The sequence below is a fragment of the Peromyscus californicus genome, unplaced genomic scaffold (assembly GCF_007827085.1).
Source record: "Peromyscus californicus insignis strain IS unplaced genomic scaffold, ASM782708v3 Scaffold_20__1_contigs__length_68692818, whole genome shotgun sequence".
NCBI lineage: Eukaryota > Metazoa > Chordata > Mammalia > Rodentia > Cricetidae > Peromyscus > Peromyscus californicus.
This window is the reverse complement of record NW_026294503.1, coordinates 42,268,923-42,291,247: the sequence shown is the minus strand read 5'-3', so window position 1 is coordinate 42,291,247 and position 22,325 is coordinate 42,268,923. Positions and strand designations below refer to the sequence as shown.

General features: G+C 47.5%; 1 protein-coding gene and 1 long non-coding RNA gene across 3 annotated transcripts; one reads left to right on the top strand and one right to left on the bottom strand.

Moving 5' to 3' along the window:
• Positions 1 to 6,976: 6,976 nt before the first annotated feature.
• LOC128116279 (small ubiquitin-related modifier 2-like) lies at positions 6,977 to 7,485 on the bottom strand. Its single transcript, XM_052747461.1, has one exon. It carries the CDS (start codon positions 7,443 to 7,445, stop codon positions 7,158 to 7,160), a length of 288 nt encoding a protein of 95 aa, XP_052603421.1. The 5' UTR covers positions 7,446 to 7,485; the 3' UTR covers positions 6,977 to 7,157.
• A 4,243-nt stretch (positions 7,486 to 11,728) lies between these two features.
• LOC128116278 (uncharacterized) lies at positions 11,729 to 22,018 on the top strand. 2 transcript variants are annotated; one of them, XR_008220423.1, is made up of 3 exons: positions 11,729 to 11,784; positions 17,120 to 17,304; positions 19,650 to 22,018. It is a non-coding gene; the product is annotated as an uncharacterized LOC128116278 (long non-coding RNA). The 2 variants fall into 2 exon arrangements; XR_008220424.1 differs by lacking the exon at positions 11,729 to 11,784 and adding an exon at positions 15,739 to 16,310.
• Positions 22,019 to 22,325: the final 307 nt, after the last annotated feature.

Sequence of the window (22,325 nt, the reverse complement as noted above, 5' to 3'; positions counted from 1 at the left end):
AGTCAGAAGTGGACATCAGATCTGATGGAACTTAGGTATAAGTGGTTGTGAGCCACCATGTAGGAGCTGGAAATTGAACTCAGAACAACAGGTGCTCTTAACCACTGAGCCATCTCTCCAACCCTAGAATATTTGAAAATTATACAAGAAGCGTTTCCTTCTCTTTGCTGCCCTCCCCTTCTGGCCGCAGATGCTCCCCTGAGGCTGCAACACAGAGTGGTGTCCCCTCCTCCCTTGCAGCTCAAGCGCCTTCCTCCCAAGTTCTCACCAATGAAGACTGACAGATGACCTGTGCATAGTCTAGGTCTTGTCCACTAGAGGAATTTTCTTGTGTTCCACAGCCCCTTCTGTCCTTCCTGGACTGGAATGTCTGCCTAAGGGAAAGCAGGATGTGGACAGAACCATCTCCCTGGGGTGCAGAGCAGGGATAGAATGGAGATCTGAATGAACATGGGAAAGAAAGCTACCTGCGTCCTGAGCTGCCTAGCAACTTGTTCCTAGTGTCCAAGTTCATTGAGTCCTCTCTACTCTTGAGCCCATGTGCTGTGTTGGTGAACTCTGTGTCAGCTGCTCAGCATCTGTCCCTTAACTAACTCAAGAGCCATCACCAGAGCTCACCACACCCTTGACCTTGAACCCTGTACTCTTTCCTGACATGTCAGTCTGGCCCTTTGGGACATAGATTATTGAAGAGTCTGTCCCTTTGTCCTTGCACTCCTCCAGGCTCTCAGGCCTCTGGGAACCACTGCACCACAGCCCTTTGAATGAATGAGCACTAGGTGTCCAGTGCCCAGTGTCCAGATAGATCCCTCCAGCCTTCCAGTTCAGGGCCACCTCACCTCCACAATTCTGCCCACCTAGGAACAGACCTTCCTTTACAAAGGAGACAAACAAGCCATGGTGGGTGTGGGGGGAGAATGGAGACGGCCTGTTGTCACTTTTCATAAATACAGTGTTACTTTATGGGTGATGAAAGTATTCTAGTAGGAAGCAAAATATTTTCAAAAAAGAGAGACATATAAAAAGAACTTAAAATGAAGTTATGTGATGTAATAATGAGTTTCAGATTTTAAAAGTGCTCTTAACAAAAGAAAAGTCTGTAGAAGGAGACCAGGAAGTGCTCAGATAACTAGAGGCCCCTGAAAGGGACATGACAGATGGACAGCGTGAAAGGAAGGACAGTGCAGAGGAGGAGCTGTGACCAGGTCTGTCCTGCCGAACACAAGTGACAGGAAACAGGACTGTGCCTGCAGCTGCTGCCCCTGGAGAGATACTGCATTCAGATCAGGCTCTGAGGGTGTCCTGGGTTGTGGGGAAGACTAGGAGGGTCCTCATGTTGAGCTATGATTCCTCAGCCACAAAAAGGGACGAATAATGGTGCCCACCGCATTGCAGATGGCGGTCAATGGCATGTGCTTAGTCAAAACAGAGCCAAATGGAATGGGTTATAACATCTATGATTCCAGTTATAAAGACAAACTATTAAAATGAAAAATGATGGATAAAGTGTAGAGTTGGAGGGTTTCCTTGTGTATCGGGAAGGTGCAGGACCCTGAAAGATGATGTCTTTGTGGTGATAGAAAATCTTTACCTTGATTGTCACAATGGTTCTATGAACCTATAACTGTGATAAATAATCAAGGACTACTATGAACACACAGACATGGTGCCGTCAACACCAGTGAAATTATAGTGTGTTCTGTGGTCAACCTAATTGGGTAGGCATGGCAAAGGAAAGCTATTTACCACATGGCAGCCAGCAAGCAACAAGGAGTGACAGGAAGGAGACCCAGCCATGACATAGCATTCAATGGCATGCTCCCACTGACCCATTATCTAGCTCTATGTATACATCACTTTCTAGTAGAGTATTTAGAATTTTACTCATTCAGTAAATTAAACCATTCAAGCCAAATCCTTCTCCAAGCAATCTCTGCAAACTCAGACACAATCAAAGGCAAGTTCTATTAACATACATACTGTCTCGCAGTTCAGTCAAGTGGACAATCACATTGACCATTCACACCTCGTCTTCGCCTTGCTATTTCTCCGTGGTGAGTTTGGTGCTATGCAAGGGGGTGGAAATGTAGAAGATTTGGTAAGAACCCTGACAAGTTTCAGGAGGGATTCGTAGTGTTGATCTTCTGCCCTCTGCTGGGTAGAGTGTGGTAGTGGCCTTGTTCCATTGCTTCCACATGAAACAAAAGGAAAGAATAAATACAGAAGGTAGAGAAGTCGCTGTGGGCAGCGCTTACCCACAGAGTACCATGTATAGGGTGGGCAGTGATGCCATTCCAAAGAAAGACCTCAAGTGGGATTATAGTCGTGAGATCCTCAGGAAACAGATCCAAGTATCAATCACCTGGTTGGCTCGGGCAAAGAGCTGTGTGTAGTTCACTAGGGATTTGGGACAAATTCTGAAAGAGCATTTAGAGCAGTGTTTCTCAACCTACGGGTCAGGACCCCTTTGGAAAGTCAAACAACCCTCTCACAGGGATCGTATATCAGATATCCTGCATATCAGATATTTACACTGTACCTCCTCACAATAGCAAAATCACAGTCATGAAATAAGAATGACATAATTTTAAGGTTGGGGGGGTCACCACAACATGAGGAACTGTATTAAAGAGTTGCAGCATTAGGAAGGTTAAGAATCACAGGTTTAGTGTAAGGTTGAGACTCCAGCTATATTCCTAAATGGACAGAAGCTCTTAGAAAATCTACAAATAGAGACCTCAAATTAGCTGGAGGGAGAGGCCTGACACCCATGGACTGCTTAACCAGCTCCGGACATCAAGAAATACAGCAATCTGCAATAAAGATACCCAAGTCCCATCGCCATCTGCTCCCTGAAGCCCTTCCAGCAGGGGAGTCTGTGTTAATTGCCTTTCATCACTGTGAATAAATCCCCAACAGAAACAGTTAAAAAGAAGGAAGGATTTATTTGTGTTTGTGGTTTCATCCGTTTTGATCTCTAGTTGGCTGGACCATGGTTTCTCGGCCTTGAAAGGCATCATGGCAGACAGGGGTGGAGGACTGAGACTGCTCACCTCACTGTAGCCAGTAAGCGGAGAAGGGAACTTGAAAAAGCTTGGCCACATCAGTGTGACTCTGAAGTCACAATTCCTCGGTGACCCTTCCCCCAAGCAGCTAAGAATTCAGAGAAGAAGACATGGACAGTGGTGGGGACATACTGTTAGAAGAGAAGGAATGTGAGATCAAGTCTGTGCATCTGAGTGTTGAAGAGTTTGTATTTCTGTGTCCGAGCACAGCAAGGTCAATGCAGATAGTCAGTGACTCAAGGAGAAGACAGAAACTGGAGTCTGAAAGAAGGGGCCAGAGTGACCTAGGGAGTGGGGAGTGGGGCAGAAACATGGTGGGTGTGAACAGGGAGGGCTGTACAGGAACAAGTAATGAGAAGGCAGGAAAACTGGGGAGCTGAGAATGGGAGAAAGCCAGAGTGGGAGTTCTGGGAATGGAGAAATCATTGCACTTCACAACATCCCTCCCCACAGGACAAGGGTACCCTAGGGTACCCAGTATCATCAGTACCAACTCACCCTTGTGCCTTCCAGGCAGAGACTTCTGGATGACAGCATTGGTGCTGATGATAGTGATGCTACTGATGCTGAGAATAGTGGGGATCACTACAGAGCAGATGGAGCTCTGGGCAAGTGTCCAGTCCTCCAAGGGGACAGAATGACCTGAAGACCCAATGCAATTAAAATGAATCTCCATATGCTTTGCTGAGACAGTGGTTGACTGAGGGATCAGGGAGGGGTGAAGATAAATCTGAGTAAAAGGTTAAACAATTTATGGTGTGGTGACATAAACCAGTTTGGAGTCATGATGCTGTGGGCCTCATTTCCTCTCAAGAGGTGTTGGATAAGATAAAGTCTCAGACAGGGCTTGGTGGCACACACCTTTAATTTCAGCACTTGGGAGGCAGAGGCAAGTGGATATCTGTGAGTTAGAGTCCATCCTGGTCTATAAGGCAAGTTCCAGGACAGTCAGGGCTGCACAAAGAAACCCTGTCTTGAAAAACAAAAAGCCAAAAACAAAACAATATGAGCCCTCAGCTTCTGCCACCATGCCTACTACATGCTGCCAGGCTTCCCCTCCATAAGGGGAACCATAAGTCCAAATAAACTCTTCTTTTTTTTGTTTGTTTGTTTGCTTGTTTGTTTTGTTTTGTTTTTTGAGACAGGGTTTCCCTGTGTAGTTTTGGTGCCTGTCCTGGATCTTGCTCTGTAGCTCAGGCTGGCCTCGAACTCACAGAGATCCGCCTGCCTCTGCCTCCTGAGTCCTGGGATTAAAGGTGTCAAATAAACTCTTCTTTAAATTGCCTTGGTCATGGTGTTTTATCACAACAATAGAAAAATAAGTAATACAGGAACTATGAATAATGTGAGGCCAAAGGAAGCAGCAAGCCTGGAGGCCTGCCACATGGGTCACAGGGAAGGGTTTATAGCTGAGCAGGGTAATAGTGACATTCACCAGAGACAAATGTGTCTGCTTTGCCTCAGCTGACACCAAGGATACCAGGCATGTCTCTAACACCGACAGCACTGGGGTGCTTTGTAAATTCCACATGTCACTACAATGACAGGGAGGCCATGCAGAGTTTCTCACAGATGCTCTTGATGATTGTGAGTCAAGATGGCTGCAGCCAAGCTGGATGCACTGACTCAGCCTGTGCTGTGTTGACTGGCTCCCCTGGTCACCTCATCATGTTCTGTCAGCATGTTGTCAGGCAGCAAGTCTTTTGTGTCCTTCCTATGCACTCACTGTCCCTCCACCCAGGCATTTCTTTCAGACTCTGTCACCTCAGGCCACCCTGGAACAGTGGGTGAAGCTCACTTATGTCTGGCTAAGGTGGACACAGGTACATTCCTTAGCCATCAGCTGAGCACAGCTGACTTTGCTTGGAGGACCCATGTTCAGGTGTGGGCAAGGGTCAACTGTAGAGGGACCAAGATAGACAGACAGACAGATAGCATCCTCATCCAAGTTGCCTTCATATTCCTTCTCTGCTCCTGTGGAAGCCTCTAGAATGGTCTTTCTTGCTGTGTTCCTGCCCATGCACATTGTCCAGAAACAGATTGTCCCTTGAGAAGGTAGATTGTTTTGATTGTTCAGATGTTTACCTCTCTTTGACGGCTTCCACTACCCTTAATACAAACAGTCAGAATTACATGATGTCTGAATGAGTAATTGGAATGAACCACAATTAAGGCCAAAGGGTGTGTCTTAAACCCTGTGGCTTTCAATTTTAACCTCAACAGCTCATCTTCGGTCCATAAGCCTGAACAGAGCAGAATGTTACAATGTCTAAATGAATCTGGTCATACCCGAGTGGACATTTCTGAAAAGAATTCCTTAGGTTCTTCAGCAATAGGCTGCAGCTCCTGCTGTCCCTGAAAGAGTCAATTTGAAGGGACAGTAGCATAGCTTCTTCATTGGGAAATGGTAGTGGAGAAGACTGTGTCCTGTCCTGCCCTGCCCCTGGGGACAGTAACTCAGGGTGGCATGAGGCTTGGACCTCCTGCCTTAGACACCACATGGATGTCTTAGTTTATACTATGGCTGGTCTCTGGCCTCTTTCTGGTTTAAGGTATCTTTCCTATTGTTTTTGTCTTAAGAAAACATAGTTGGCATCTTTGCTTATGACCAAGAAAACCGATAGATACCAAGAGCCGAAGGGTGGCTTTGTGTATTCAATAAAAACACTTTGGCTAAGGAGACTGCATCAGCATTTGAGCTTGAGGAATCCAGGAGCTCCCATCTTTGTTTTTCAAGATGCATCACTGCTGTATGGTGGCCACACTGGAGCTCTGAATCAATGTCCTATGAATGTCGCTACTCCTGCCCCTGTAAACCATGATGCTGGTACCAACTGATGCTAATTTTTGACTCTGACATTTTGGTAGAGATGGAGAACCCAGTGGCCTCCACTAGACAGTCTTTCTGAAAGAGTAGCTCTCCTCCCCCACCCATGAATCTGCTTCACAATCTGTAATGCGCGTGTTTGCATTTCATTCAGTAGGAAGGGATCTGCACTGTCCATGGTTCCTTCTGAGTTATCATAAATGACCTCTCTAGATGTCACTCAAATCGCTTCTCGACCTTTTGTCTAAGATCAAGTGTAGATGTCACTCAAACAGCTCAGGAGATACACAGAAATGGACTTGGTGCCTATGAACCCTCAGAGTTAGACCTTAATGAGGGAAAAGTAGAATCTCAGGGGCAAGGCAAGCCACCTGCCCAGTGGGATGAAACCAAACTTTGGAGTGACTGACTGCCTTTGGGTACCCTCCCTATATAATCTGCTGGCTAAAGATGAGATGAAACAGATCTTTAGAGTTTTGTTTTTTTTTTTTTTTTTTTTTAACGAGAAGTTTATTTAAACAACAAGACACTTGACTTGAAGGGAAAACTATCTAGGATCATTTTGTTCAAGAGTAATTTACCCCTACTTAAAGACAGATTGCCCTACATGTAACAGCTACATACAAAAAAGTTATAAAATTGTCCTTGGTTTTACAATGATAAATGAAAAACATTAAAATTCTCCAATCAAACAAGGTATGCAAGGATTTTGTTGTTGGGTTCTTTTGTTAAAACATTGAGAGCATGGACTGGAGAGATGGCTCAGAGGTTAAGAGCACCGACTGCTCTTCAAGAGGTCCTGAGTTCAATTCCCAGCAACCACATGGTGGCTCACAACCATCTGTAATGAGATCTGGCACCCTCTTCTGTATATATAATAAATAAATAAATCTTAAAAAAAAAAACGTTGAGAGCAAAATAACTTACTGGAATATAAAGATAAGAGCTGAATGAGCATGCCACTGATGGAGAAAGGGGGATATTTTCACAGAACCAGTACTTTCCCCCAGACTATCTCCATCTGATGTCAATCAAAACAGAACATTGGCCATTTAGCTTAAAAAAGAAAAGAAAAAAGTGCAAATGCTTGTGCACATACACCAGTTACTTTATGTACAATAAAGAAATGGGGACAGGGAAATGAAAGAATAGAGAAAACTATACTGTAGTAGTCAGGATGTGGTGGAACCAAATTGCGGCTTTCTAATTGCAAATGTATTCTTGGTCTATAACAAAATTCTGGAATAAAGTAGCAGGTTCCCTTTTTAGTAGACACCTCCTGTCTGCTGCTGGAACACATCAATCGTATCTTCATCCTCCGTTTCCAACTGTGCAGGTGTATCTGTTTCATTGATTGGTTGCCCATCAAACCGGAATCTGATCTGCCTCACTGACAAACCCTGTCGTTCACAATAGGCTTTCATTAGTTTACTAAGTGGTGTGTGCCTCTTAATCTTAAACTGCACCACAGAACCATCTTGCCCCGCCACCTTCAAATTAATATGATCATTGTTCTCAGTCTTGACTCCTTCCTTGGGTTTCTCGTCGGCCATGGTGAGCGCAGGAGTCTCCTCAGCTGCCGCTTCACAAAAGAGGCACTGAAGGCGCACACAAGCAGCACCAGGAGCGGCAGAAGAAGGAGGCAGCAGCGGTGGATGAGGCCAGATGTTTAGAGTTTTAACTTGATTTGATTTCTATTGCTGTGATAAACATGGCCAGGAGAGGAGAGGGTTCTGTGGATCTATTGGAAAGGATACCAAGGGATACCCAAGTCAGGTCCTGTTTCTTCTCTGACCAGCAGACAGCAGGGGTGACCTGTGTCTTTATGGATCTCAAAGATTCATGTAAATGCTGTCAGTGTCCAACAGTCTTGACCAGCTCACCATTACCTGAGGGATGCCCCAGACCCAGGGAGAAGAGAGATGAGGACTATTCAAAAGTCACAATTATGACATATGAAATATTACAGGCAGATCCTGCCTCCCTTCCTTCAAGCATGTTCTGTGACTTGGGTCTGAGGACTGAATGACAAGCAGAGACTGTCCTTTTTGTGTGATGACCTGTGTGTGGTCCATGATTGGTAGATTTGGAGTTTTACAAAGCAAGTAGACTACCTATCCACTGTGCTTCTGGGAATCTCTGCCTGTTGAACTATGGCTGATCCCTGATCCCTGATCCCTGATCCCTGATCTTATACCAGCCCTGCTATTCTTGTGGCCACAGAGGTCTCTTGGAATTTCTCCCTCCCTAGAGGGATCTGGGCCTAACACCTCATCCTAAATCTACAGAGTTCCTGCGTATCTATTTATTCTTCACACCAAAAGAGAGTGAATCTCCCATACCCAGGCAAGAACACAATGTGGACAGAAGACTCTGAGAACCTAACTCCAACAGTTCATTGCCTTCAGGTCTTGGTTCATTTTCTCTTCCACTTTCTCCTTCTTTTCTCCTTCCCTTACTTCTTCCTCTTCTCATTTTCTTCCTTGTTCCTGCCCCATCTCATTTTCTCCCTCCTCCTCTTTCTAGTCCATACAAAGCCTCTCTGGGTTTTGGAGTCACAGGGAGCCAGCCTGCATTCAGTTGAGAGTTGCAGGGCCCATTCTCAAAAGTTAGAATCACAGCCAGCTGCTGGAGCAAATGTTGCCAGCTAAGGATAATCACAGCACAAGCATGGCCTCCCCTTGTTAATCAACCTTGGATGCCATCCACACATCACATCCACACGGGGATGATCCAACGGTGAGTGTGCCGTGTTGCTTTGGTGTCTCTGTCCTGTCTAGTCTGCATTTTTTCTCTGGTTAGGGGGAGGAGCCCTGGTCTTCGTCCATCTAACAGCCCAGAGAAGAGTCTTGACCATATATATGTTCCTAGAGTAGTGTGGTTTCCTCTACCAAAGGCTACACATCTGAAGAGCCCTTAGATTTTGCTTGGAATTGGGATTCAACAAATTCCCTCACATATCCCTACTGAAAAAAAATTGAGGGCTGGAGAGACGCTCAGCAGTTAAGAGCACTGACTACTCTTCCAGAGGATCCGGGTTCAATTCCCAGCACACACATGGCAGCTAACAACTGTCTGTAACTCCAAGATCTGACACCCTCACACAGACATACATGCAGGCAAAGCACCAATTCAAATAAAATAAAAATAAATAAATTTTTTATTTATTTTTCTATTATCAGCTTGATACAGTATAAATTCTTGTCCTGATAGTGAAATGTTCCATTGAGGCTTGCCCAGTAATTGAGTAAAACCAAAACTTATTTTAAGCCATAGTCATCCTAGAAAAATTAATTATTTAAAAAAAAAAAAAACAGGGCCTGGAGAGATGGCTCAGTGGTTAAGAGCACCAGCTGCTCTTGCAGAGGACTGGGGTTCAATTCCCAGCATCCACATGGTGGCCACAACCATCTACAACTTTAGTTCCAGGGGACCAGATGCTGTCTTCCAGCCTCCATTGTTAGGATCCTGCTCTCACTCTTCCAGGTTTAATGTCTTACATCGTCATCAACAGGCAACTGCATCCCAGCCTTAAAGCCAGACGTGCACCCCCACGCGCTCTCTCTCTCTCTCTGCGCCTCTCCTTCCTATGTTTCCTCTGTGGTGGTATTGTGTTCCCCAAAGTATTGTGTACCCTAATAAACGTATCTGGGGTCAGAGAACAGAAAAGCCACTAGATACTTAGGATAGGCAGTGGTAGCACACACCTTTAATCCTAGCATTCCAGAGGCAGAAATCCCTCTGTTCAAGGATACAGCCAACTATGGTGACTCACGCCTTTAATCCCAGAAAGCGAGCCTTTAATCCCAGGGAGTGGTGCTAGAAAGCAGAAAGGTATATAAGACGTGAGGACCAGAAACTAGAAGCATTTGGCTGGTTAAGCTTTCAGGCTTTGGAGCAGCAGTTCAGCTGAGATCCATTGGGATGAGGACTGAGAAGCTTCCAGTCCGAGGAAACAAGATCAGCTGAGAAGTTGGCCAGGTGAGGTTAGCTGTGGCTTGTTCTGTCTCTCTGATCTTCCAGTTCACCCCAATACCTGGCTCCGGGTTTGATTTTATTAATAAGAACTTTTAAGATTCCTGCTAAATCCCTCTTTCTATTCCTGCTCTGTTCCCTCCGCCAGGCCTGGCTTCCCCCTCCTATCCTCTCTTCTTTCTAATAAAGCCCATTCTAACTCTGGTAACCATGGCCAGTGACTCTTCTGCCGACCAGCCAGCGCCATTTATCTTTTCATCTGGGGGCAATGCATGCACACGGTGCACATGTATACATGCATGGTGAAGACCCATACATGTAAAATAAAAATAAATAAATCTTAAATTTTAAGCCAGTTTGATGGTGGTGCACGCCTTTTATCCCAGCACTTGGGAGGCAGAAGCAGGCGGATCTCTGTGAGTCTGAGGCCAGCCTGGTCTACAGAGTGAGTTCCAGGACGCCAAGGCTACACAGAGAAACCCTGTCTCGAAAAATTAAAAAAAAAAAAAAAGAGAGAAATCTAATTCATTTTTTAATTTTATACGGATGAGTGTTTTGCCTGTATATATGCACTGTGTACTTGCCTAGTGCCCTTGGAGACAGAAAAGGGCACCAGGTATCCCTGGTACTGGAGTTACAGGTGGTTGTAAGCTGCCATGTGGGTGCTAAGAATAGAAGCTGGGTTCTCCGGAAGAGCCGCCAGTGCTCTTAACCACTGAACCATCTCTCTAACCTGCCTATTGAATTGTTTTTATATTCAATCTATACCAGGCTGAATAATGACCTCCTGAAAACATGCATGTCCTAGCCAGGCCTGGTGGTACAAGCCTGTAATTTTAGCTAGCTGGGATGTGGACTGTGAAGATCAGGATATGCAATGACTACGTTACTCCATATTGTATAAAAAAGTGGTTTGGTTTTTTTTTTTTTTTTTTTTCCAGGTGATGATGGCACAGACCTTTAATTCCAGCATTCAGGAGGCAGAGGCAGGTAGACCTCTGAGTTCAAGGCCAGCCTGGTCTATAGAGCGAGTCCCAGGACAACCAGGGCTACACACAGAAACCCTGTCTCAAAAAACAAAAACAAAATAAACTGATTTTCAACCTTGCTCTGAGAGACTCCATTTTACAAGCAGCTTTTGGCTCCATTTTAAGGATGGAGGATGACTGTCCACCTGTGTGGACGCACGAGCACACCTTCTGCTCTGAACCAACCCCCCCCCAACACACACACACACACACACACACACACACACACACACACACACACACACACACACACACACACATTGCTTCTGTAGGGCTGCCCAAGAGATTTGCTGTGTGAAATTGCCCAGACTATCAGAGGCAAGAGTGATTCCATGAGCTTCAGCTACGTATCATTGGTGTGATGCTGCTTTTGAACAGAGAACACAAAAGTTACAGGGTCATGTTAACATCCATGTTTCAAAGGAAGGCCTGGAGGGCCAAAGAATGTGTAGCAGAGTAAATTCCCTTCAACCAGCCCCTACTGGAGCAGGAGGGAAGCTGTGGACGTAAAATGGAGACACTGGGAAATTAGAGAAGCGAGAGGAATGGAAAATTAGCCCAGGGAAACTGCAGGCCTGAAGGAAGAGGCAGGCATAACCTTCAAAGGTCCTCCCATCTGTCAGCTAGGCCCTACCTCCGAAAGGTTCTGCAGCCTCCTAAAACAGCGCCACCAGCCATGGAACACGCACTGTTCAGCTCGGGCAAGAAATGAGCTAGAGAGAGAGAGAGCTCACAGTATTAACGAAATGTCCACACGAGGGCTCCCACACACTTTTGAAAGGAGGCTTTGGAGCAAGCAGGACCCCAGAGGGACCAGAAATCTCTGCGGCAGAGCCGAGCCTCCCTCCAGGCCTTCGCTCCACAGCCTTCTGCCTCTGAGGATTTCCTTGTAGGTTTCCACATTTCCGAGGGAGAGATTCGATTACCCCGAGGGATCTTAGAACCGTGATCCATGGCTAGGGGGCATAGCAAGCAAAGGACCGTATGCAGGCGGGATGGGTTGAGCAGGCAGACCGCTAACCTGAGCCCTTCCACATCATCCCTATTCACCAGTAGAGAGAGCCAACATTCCGGCACTGCCTTTTGTCACATCCTCTCACAGGACAGGAGCTGCTGGCAGCTGGGCCAGCTGGGTGGCTGTGTTCACTAGCGGGTCAAGGCGACCGAGCCTCTGAGGCTGCAGCTTCCTTCTCTCTCACACATAAATCAAAGCCTTCCTCCTCTGTAGCAAGGACTGCTAACGGCTCTGTTCTTTCTTTCCTTGCTGCTCCCTACTCCCTTCTTACCAACTCCTCCCTGCCTCCACCCCCAAGCCTCCGGGTTCAGTTTTCCATCAGCATCTGGCACAAGGCGGGTGGAGGAGGAGCTGGCTGAATAAATTGGTTACCATATGGCTTCATAGAGCCAGCCGTACTGATCCCAGGAGACACGGGGAGAGGAGAGCCTCACCAAGCTCCGAGGCCAGTTTCCACTGGTGGGGCCGAACACCGACGGGTTTTTGCCCTGGGCTGGGGGACAGAAACTCACTTAAATATCCTCCTCCTTTCCTCCCTTTCTTCCCTCCCTTCCACCCACCTCCCCACCCCCAATGTTAAGACAGGGGCTTGCCCGGTCGGTCTTGAACTCATTCTGTAGCTGTAGCCCAGACAGGTCTTGAGTTCGTAATCCTCCTGCCTCAGCCTCCTCAATAGTGGGGTTCCAGATCTCCACCAGCAGTCCCAGCTGGTTTCCTCACAGTAGTCAGTCTGTCCTCATTCCTCCCCCTGTGCCTCCTGACTGCCACAGGAAGCCCAGGACAGAGGAGGGTGCAGGGCAGAATTTGGGGAGCACAGCTGCACTCAGAGCCCCCCACGCTGCATTGGAGTAAATCATGTGCTGAGAAGATGCACACCCCCAGACTAGGACTTAAGGACCACTGGACACTGTGGGGACCCCAGCATTCACATGGGGGCTGCAGCTGTGAGGACCGAGTCAAAGCAAAGGTTTGATGCTGATGGACAGAGACTCTTCTATTCCGTTCAGTTCTTGGAGGCTGTGCTGGGGGGTTGGGGGAGGGCTATTGTAATTCAGGCTTCCCGAGGTTAGTGAGTGTGACAACTGTCTTTCACTGTCTTTCATTCCTTTCCCTAATTTTTCTTAATCCTTTCCAGACCCACACTGGAGACCGTGAGATCTCTGTTATTGCATAAAATCCCTTGTGTGTGTGTGAACCACGTTTCATTATCCATTCATCTGTTGATGGGCATCCAGGTTGATCCCACTTCCCTGCTTTTGTGACTAGAGCAGCTATAAACACGAATACGCAAGTATCTCTGTAGCAGGGTACGGAGTCCTTTGGGTACATGCCCAGGAGTGGAATATCTGGGTCATATGATGGTTCTATTTTTAAATTTCCAGGAAAATGGATGGATCTGGAAATTATTATAATAAGTGAGGTAATTCAGACTCAGAAAGACAAACACCACATGTTGTCTCTCATAGGCAGCAGATCCTAGTTATTAAAACGTGTGTGTGTGTGTGTGTGTGTGTGTGTGTGTGTGTGTGTACACATATACAGATATGAACGTGATTGAAATGTGCAATCCAAATAAGCCCTTTCCTCTCCAAGTAGCTTTGGTCATGGAAAGCAAACTAGGACACTGGGTAATAGTTCCGTCCCCCTCCCCACCCCTTCCCACCTTCCCTTCCCCAGATTCTGTCCTTTCTCTTCTCTGAGCATCATCCTCCATCAGAGAAGGAACTAGAGTGAGGCCAACCTCTCAGATGGATGAAGCCAACTTTCCCCCAGCACAGACATCACCAGGGCTCTCCAGAGATTTGCTGTGTCAGCCTTAGCCCCTGGGTGGAAACGTTCAGGAACTAGATTGAACAGCAAATGGGGGTGGGGGGGGTCAGAGTCCCAATCTTCCGAGCTCTGTGCTGTCCCATCGTCCTTGAAAAAGTAAAGTCTTTCAGGTGGATTATTAAGTCCCTCAGCTAAGGAGAGTTTAAAAGACCTGTATCTAGGAATCCAGCTGCTCAGAGTCCTGTTGGAATGCTGGGTCCCTCTAATCCGGGGACACTGAGGGTGGCACATTGACTGAGCAGGGGAAATGGGTGGATCTCCTAAGGAGAAAGGCTGAAGTGTAAGAGCCAGACGTACCGGGCAAAATCCAGCTGCTGGCCGGGCGGTGGTGGCGCAAGCCTTTAATCCCAGCACTCGGGAGGCAGAGCCAGGTGGATCTCTGTGAGTTCGAGGCCAGCCTGGGCTACCAAGTGAGTTCCAGGAAAGGCGCAAAGCTACACAGAGAAACCCTGTCTCGAAAAACCAAAAAAAAAAAAAAAAAAAAAAAAAAAAAAAAAAAAAAAAAAAAAATCCAGCTGCTGCCTCCAGCTGCTCCTCAGCACAGACCAGAAAAGTGTGCAGGATCCAAGAGACAAAGGGGCGCTTCCATGCCCCAGAAAGGAGCTGAGGTGCAGGGAACGAGCAAAGGGTACTTTCTAGAGGTGATGGAGAGAAGCTACATAGAAACGGCAGCAGAGCGTAAGATCTGGGCAGACCAAGATGGAGCTTTCAGAAGTCAGTTCACGGGGAGGCTCGGGTCAGTAGGAACAGCCTACTTCGGGAGCAGGGGCATGCAGGGATGGGACTCAAAAGGAAAGTGGGTCAAGAGTAGTGAAAAAGGAGCTTGCTGCACAAGTGTGAGGGCCTGACTGAGTTCGATCCTCAACAGACAGATTTTTAAATGTTAGGTGTGGCAGCATATGTCTGTAATTGCAGAACTGGGGAGTCAGGGACAGGTGAGTGCTGGAGCTTGCTGGCCAGTCAGCCTAGCTTAGTTACTGGTCATCTTCAGGCTAATGAGAAACGCTGTGTCTAAAAAAAAAGTCAATGTGGACAGCCCTGAGAGACAATCCCCAAGGTGACCTCTGGCCTACACACACACACACACACACACACACACACACACACACACACACACACACACACACACCAAGAAAGAAAAAAAAAAAAAAGAGGTCCAGAAAAGACACATTCAAAAAGCTCAGACAAGGGAACCATGGATGGAGTCCAAACCCAAATTAGATGTTGTCTGATAGGAGGAGATTTCTCCTGTGAATCAGTCATTCTGGGAAGCGGGTGGGGGTTGCTGTGCTTTTTCCACCACGGGAACTACTGGAGAGCCACGCTTCTCCTCCATTTGCTTGTGTCTCTCAGTATGGCAGTCTGTGCGAGACAGACTCCAGAGGCTTACCTGGGGAAAACTCATGCCACACCCCAAAACAGACACAGAGGCACCACCGTGACCCAGAAAACCACCACGCCAGCCCTGCCCGGGTTTGAAGAGGAGCAGGACCCCACAGTGCTGAGGGGAGGGCAGGGGTTGCAGGGGGGAACCAGCCAGCTGTCACGGAAGCTGCACACATTCCCCAAAGCCCGAACGTGAAGGACCGTGGAGGACAGAGCTCTGGGGAGGAGCACAGGAAGGTTTCGTGGGTCTCCCTAGTTTCAATTCCTGCGCCCCCCTGCCACCCCCACCCAGTCAGCTCACTACAGCTTCACTTTTAATTCAACCTGTGCACGGGGCAAGGCCTTTCCGAATTCTGTTCATATCCGTCCAGCCTGCCAGAGCCTCGGCGCCTATGAATATTGAAAAGGTCCAGCTGGGATCGCTTCTCTCCCATGAATATTTAAAAAGTCCCCTTGGGACCTGCTTCTCACTCACCCACCAGCATGTCTGACTCCAAGGTCACAAAGCCGAAGTCTAGCAAGGGACACAAAGGACTTGAAGAAAGTGTTGCCCCCCCCCCCAAAGGAATGAGGAGCGCTGAGCCTGTGGGAATTGGCAGGGAGACTCCAGAATGAGGTGGAGACGTGGAGCTGAAAAACATCCCACCTCATTCACTCATTCATTCATTCACTCATTCATTCATTCATCTACCCATCCGCTCATCAAACCTTCATGGATAATGTTGGGTACTTTCTAGGTTCCGAGAAGGTAAAGCTGAGATGGGGTGCCCATGCATAGACACAAAGACTATGCCCTGGGACACGGACTTCCATACAGGCCTTGCCATGTTTCTCTTCTCTCTGTCCCTGCCTCACCCCTGGGCTCCAGTGGCACTGAAGCTCTGGCTACGGCCGCCAACTCCAGGACACTCCTCCTCTGCTGTTCACTGGATGCTCTCTACTCTCCACCTTACACACCTCTGCTTGCTCTTCATAACACACACAGCATGCAGGGAGTTCTTCCGGGATCTGCCTGGACCCTCAGTGTGACTCTGATGCTCCTCCTCTGGGCTCCCATCATCCCACAGGCTTCCTCTGACCCGTGTCCCGCTTGGTACCTTCTGCTTACCGTCCTGTAAAGCATAGCGGCCTGGCAGCTGCGAAGCTAAGTGCATCACCCTCTACCCTTTGTGTTACTATCGCAGGTATGCCCACAGCACAGACCTTACAAGACAGTATCATACCTTTTGCCTCAATGTGACGTGTATTTTAGAATTCTTTCTTTTTAATTTTATGTGTATGAATGTTTTGCCTTCATCTATGTATATGTATCACGTGACTGCTTGGTGCCAGAGGAGACCAGAAGAGGGTGCCCTGGAACTGGAGTCACAGATGGTTGTGAGCTGCCATGTGAGTGCCGGAAACTGAAACTTGGTCCTCTGCAACAGCAACAAGTGCTCTGAACTTCTTAAGCCCCAAGCAAAATGTATTTAAAAAAAAAAAAATAATAGTCAGGTGGTGGTGTCCCACACCTTTAATCCCAGCTCTCAGAAGGCAGAGGAGGGCAGATCTCTGTGAGTTCAAAGCCAGCCTGGACTACAGAGCAAGTTCCAGGACAGCTACACAGAGAAACCCTGTCTCGAAAAACCAAAAATAACTTAATTAATTAATTAACTATTAATTCATTTAAAAATAAAGAAATACACCAAAACTACACAAAGAAACCCTGTCTCAAAATAGATAGATGATAGATAGATAGATGATAGATAGATAGATAGATAGATAGATAGATAGATAGATAGATAGTTACAAGACAGTATCATACCTTTTGCCTCAATGTGACGTGTATTTTAGAATTCTTTCTTTTTAATTTTATGTGTATGAATGTTTTGCCTTCATCTATGTATATGTATCACGTGACTGCTTGGTGCCAGAGGAGACCAGAAGAGGGTGCCCTGGATAGTAACTTCTTCTGTTACTAATAATTTCTTTTTTTTTTTCCTTTTGGAAACAGGTTTCGCTATGTAGCCCAGACTGGCCTTGAATCCACAGTCCTGGCTCACCCCTCTGGGTGGGATTATAGGCACATGCCGTATTTATAATTTCTGATGTGTGTTTGTATCTGGGGATTCTCCTGCTGGTGTCATTTGACTTCGGCCTGAGGGATTTGCTTCCGCAAATAGTCCCACATTTCTGGAGGTGAGGCCATCTTTGTTCTCTGTGTCCCTCCCTCCCTCCTCCCCTCCCTTCCTCCCTTCCATCCTTCCTTCCTCCCCCCTTCCATCCTTCCACACATATGACTGTTTTGTCTGAATGTATCTATGTGCACCAAGAGCACACCTGGTGCCACAGGAGGTCAGAAGAGGGCATCAGCAACCCTAGGACTGTAGTTACAGATGTTCATGTGCCGATGAGAACTAAACCCAGGTCCTCTGCAAGAGCAGCAAATGCTCTTAACCGATGAGCCATCTCTCCAGACCATGGTGACGTCTTCTATCATTCCTTTAGCTAGAAATGCCATTGTCATCATGCTTTTGTCTGTTCATTTAAGGCAGGGTCGCTTGTAGCTTCCCCCAGGCTAACCTTGAGCTAACTACATAGCCAAGGGTGGCCTTTAAATCCTGATTTTCCTGCCTCTATCTCCCAAGTGCTAGGATTGAGGCCTGTACTGCCTTGCCCAGTTCGTGTATTACTGAGGATCGAATGTGCTAGACTCTACCCCTCTACCCACTGAGCTACATCACCAGGCCCTGTTTTCATTCTGAGAGATAATTTTGCTTCTAAATATAGGATTTGAGGCTGAAAGGCTTTCCCCAGACACTTAATGATGCTGGGCCACTGTCTTCTAGCTTCCCTAGTGTTTTGAATGACTCTCTTGAGTATTTTCTATCAACTCAGCAGGTGGCTCCTGTCCCCAGCAGCCACTAGATACCCAGACAGATGAGTACCTGCAGGGATCCCCCTGAATGGGTTCCTTTGATGTGGCCTTGCTGTCAGGGTTTACCGTGCAGCCTGGCTTCAGTGGCACAGCTGTAATGTGAAGGTTTAAGTGTTTTTTGGTGCTTGCAGGCCCCGGAGGCGGGGGGGGGGGGGGGGGGGGGGGGGGGGGGGGGGGGGCGGGGAGGAATGGGGCACCCAGCATGCCTGGTGGATGCGGGGGGGGCAGAGAGATTCTCAGATGCACAGAATAATCCAAGCAGATTTCCTGTGAAATATAGAATTGGAAACTGTGTCAAAGGTAATGGCACTCTGCTTCTGGCAAGAGAAATCAAACTTCTATTTAAAAATGGATGCTAAGGGCTGGGTGTGATGGCACACGCCCTTAATCCCAGCACTGTGGAGTCAGAGGCAGTGGGATCTTGGTGAGTTTGAGGACAGCCTGGTCCAAATAATGAGTTCCAGGACAGCCAGGACTACACAGAGAGACCCTGTCTCAAAAATAAATAAATAAATAAATACAAATAAAAATAATAAACAAACAAATAAATGCACTCGGAGGTAGCATACAGTCACACTCTTGCCACACACAGCTTCTTACCAAGTGTCCCTGTCGTTTGTGTGGTTGGCACGTATGTAACATGTATGTAACACATATGCAACATTATGCAGTGTGTTCTCAGGATGATTTTAAGGTTTTGTGTTTTGTTTTGGTTTCCAGCAGGTTTACTATGATGGGCTTAGAGGAGCTTCTATTTGACTCTGGGATTCACCAAACCTCTTACTTACATACATTTATCTCTTTCACCAAAATTGAGATGGCTCTAGCCATAATTTCTTTAAATATTTTTTTCCACATTCCAGTTCCTCTTCTGAGACTCCAGTTCTCCAAGTGCCCATTACACTTAGAGCAGGGAGGGGAGGAGCCCTGAGTGAGAAATCCTGAGCAAATGTGTGCTATTGACATAAACCAGCCTCGAACTCACAGAGATCCGCCTGCCTCTGCTTCTCAAGTGCTGGGATTAAACACAAGCACCACCATGCCAGGCACACATGGCACTGATCTTGATGGCAATCTCTGTCCATTTGGACCTCCACCTGTATTTCCTCGGACATCGCAATCAACTAACTCTTCTGCCTCAAACCCCAATCCCTGATTCTCCCCTGAAGGTGTCCTGGGGAGTCGTTGCTTTGAATAGAAGCTATTTTCATCAGAATTAAAATCAGATCCAGCAGGAAGCCTTCTTGATTGACCCACCACCTGAGTCGTGTGGACAATGTCTTTATGTCCTCCGCCCTGTGCTACCCGCCTTCCTTATGACCTGAAGCTCTTCAGTGGGGCCTGGAGAGATGGCTTGCTCCATGCTTAACATCGCTGTTTGCTTGTGTAGAAACCTGGGTTCAGTTCCCAGCACCTGCATGGCAGCTCACAACCGCCTGTGACTTCTGTTCCAGGGTATCTAATGCCTTCTTCTGGCCTCCATGGGCACCAGGCATGTACATGTTGCACATACATATGTGCAGGCAAAACACCCATTCGCATGACATAAAAATAAATATTTAAAAAATAAAATTTTATTTCTGGATTTTTCATTTCATGTTTTCAGATCTCAGGTAACTGACTCCTTGAAAAGCAAGACTTCAGAGAAGGAGGGAGCCCTGGATTTACAAAGATGTCTCTATGAAAACTTGCCCTGGATATGTTTCCAAACTCAACTGTGCTGGGGAACCTGAATTACACCCACAGTCCACCATGAAAACCTTCGCCGGGCGGTGGTGGCGCACGTCTTTAATCTCAGCACTCGGGAGGCAGAGGCAGGCGGATCTCTGTGAGTGTGAGGCCAGCCTGGGCTACCAAGTGAGTTCCAGGAAAGGCGCAAAGCTACACAGAGAAACCCTGTCTCGAAAAACCAAAAAGAAAAGAAAAGAAAGAAAACCTTGTATTAGAGGTTTTGGGATAAAAGCAAAATAAGACTAAATGAAACAACCATCGGGCTGTATTCTGGAGCACTTGCTACACACTCTGTGTCCTGACTCAGAGCAGGCTGAGGGAGGGCTTGGAGTGTGTAAGAGGGGAACCTAGAGTGGAGGATAAACTAAGGTCACGCACAGGGAGGTAGTGCCAGGACCAAAGGAAACTTTAGCCTGCGTCACACTAGAGCCCCCAGCAGGTCGCCACAGGACAAGATTCTAGAGAATGGGATGAGGTTGGACCTGGCCAGCCCAGGGTGGGTCTGATGCTGAGGATGGAGCTGCTTCCTTCTGTGTAGTTTCGGTTTCTCTTTCCCTGTCTCTTGGATACTAGAACATGTAGCTGGCTAAAAGTTCTCAGATGGTCAGTGATCCCCGAGCGAAGGTGGGAGCATGGCTTCCCTTCCAACTGCCCTTAAAGGAAGTGGTCATTGTCCTAATCTGGCAAATGAGGACCCCTCTGAGGTAACAGCCTGAATTCTAATCTAGAGACTGTTCATTGAGCTCCTGAAGGGTGCTGGGGGCAAGGCCTCCTGTGACTAGAGGATCAATATATTTTCCTGGATACAAGGAAGCTGGAAGCTGTCCTTGGCAAAGAGAGAATAAAGGAGAGGATTCCTCTCCTGGCCACCTACAGCAGCAGATTAAGACCAGGGACACCTACAGAGACTTCTCACTAAGGTCAGCATGCGGGCCGAGTTCGCATCTCTCTCTGGAGGGTCACAGTGTGAGCAGCCAATTTGAAGACATCATTTAATCCTTGTAAATGCTTTTTCAGGGAGTAGAGCTCAAGCAGGGGACTAGACTTCATCCAAAGAGCCAAAGACAGCTCCCTCAGGAGTGGTACTGGAGCCTTGTCTTGAAGATTGACAAAGGGATGGAGACTGGAAGGAAAGTTGTCCAAAGATGCTGTGGGCAGCAGGCTGCATCCAGAAAGACCTATGGTTGGGGAGATGTCGGAGGGAGAACTTGGATGCAGAATGTGAACACAGACCAGCTAGGATCTGAAGATAAAGCCAACTCACCACAGGGTCAGCCACGGCAAATCCCTGTAGAGAGCTCTCCCCAAAGTTCTTGGCCAGAGCTGTGTGAGATCTGGGACAATGGAAGCCTGTGCAACGCCAGCAGCTTCAGCAAGGACAGGAGGTGGCGCTGTCCGCACAGTCATCCACGGTTGGAACTGTGCCTCCGAGGCCCCCCACCCCCACCCGGGACCTGGAAGCCAGCGTCCACAGAGCGGCTGCTCCTGACATCAGCAGTAACAGGAGATGTACAAAGCCTGGGGATCTGCGAGGGGCCGTGGCCAGGAAGAAGGGGGAGACTCCAAATTGAAAACACACCAGAAACACTACCTTGGGGCTCCCTAAACCGTTGAAAGCAGTGACTAGGCTCTGGAATCCAAGCAAGTGGGCAGGGCTGTTCTGTGGCTGTTGTCTAAACTGCAGGGCCAGGAAAACACTGGTTCCGCAAAGCTTCCCCATCAGTGCGGACCATCCAGTGCTCCACTTCCATCAGGACCAGCTGCTGTGCCTGCAGCAAAAATAGTCCCTGGGTTGTTTGGGTTCAGGCCCATCTGAGAAAGGTACCCAGTGTTCCCATGGCTTCAGCCCTGCCCTGCGGTCCAGTAGGTTGAATCTTTGTGCTGGACCCTCCTCATCCTCTCCCTGCTCTCTAATTCCTACCTTTTGTCCACTGTCTGGCTGAGCCTCCATACCTCTGGCCTGGGCTGTGGTTTTCAAAACCATTGTGGTAGTTGTTAGGGTGGCCACATTCTTCCAGCCTTCCTCCTTTCTGAATGTGAAAGGATTATTCTTCCCGATCTCTTTCGGTCAGGTAAGACTATACAATTAGGGGCTTCAGAGATGGCTCAGTATGAAAAGTACTTGCAGCAAAGTCATGAGGACCTAAGTTTGAATCCTTAGCACCCATATAAAAAGCTGTGCACTGACGGGTGGTGGTGGCACATGCCTTTAATCCCAGTACTCGGGAGGCAGAGGCAGATGGATCTCTGTGAGTTCGAGGCCAGCCTGGTCTACAGAGTGAGTTCCGGGACAGGCTCCAAAGCTACACAGAGAAACCCTGTCTCGAAAAACCAAAAAAAAAAAAAGGAAAAGAAAAGAAAAGAAAGAAAGAAAAGAAATCCCAGCCCTGGGGAGGTGGAGACAAGGCAGATCCCTGGGGCACACTGGTCAAACAATCTAGCCAAAAGCTCCCTGTTTAATGGGAGACTTTGTCTCAAAAAAAAAAAAAAAATAAGGTGGAGAATGATAAGGGAAGACATCCAATATTAACCTCTGGCCTCCACGTGTGCA

Bases quoted from the DNA above. Each gene is read 5' to 3' on its own strand.
- LOC128116279 (XM_052747461.1), bottom strand. From the start codon at position 7,445: ATGGCCGACGAGAAACCCAAGGAAGGAGTCAAGACTGAGAACAATGAT.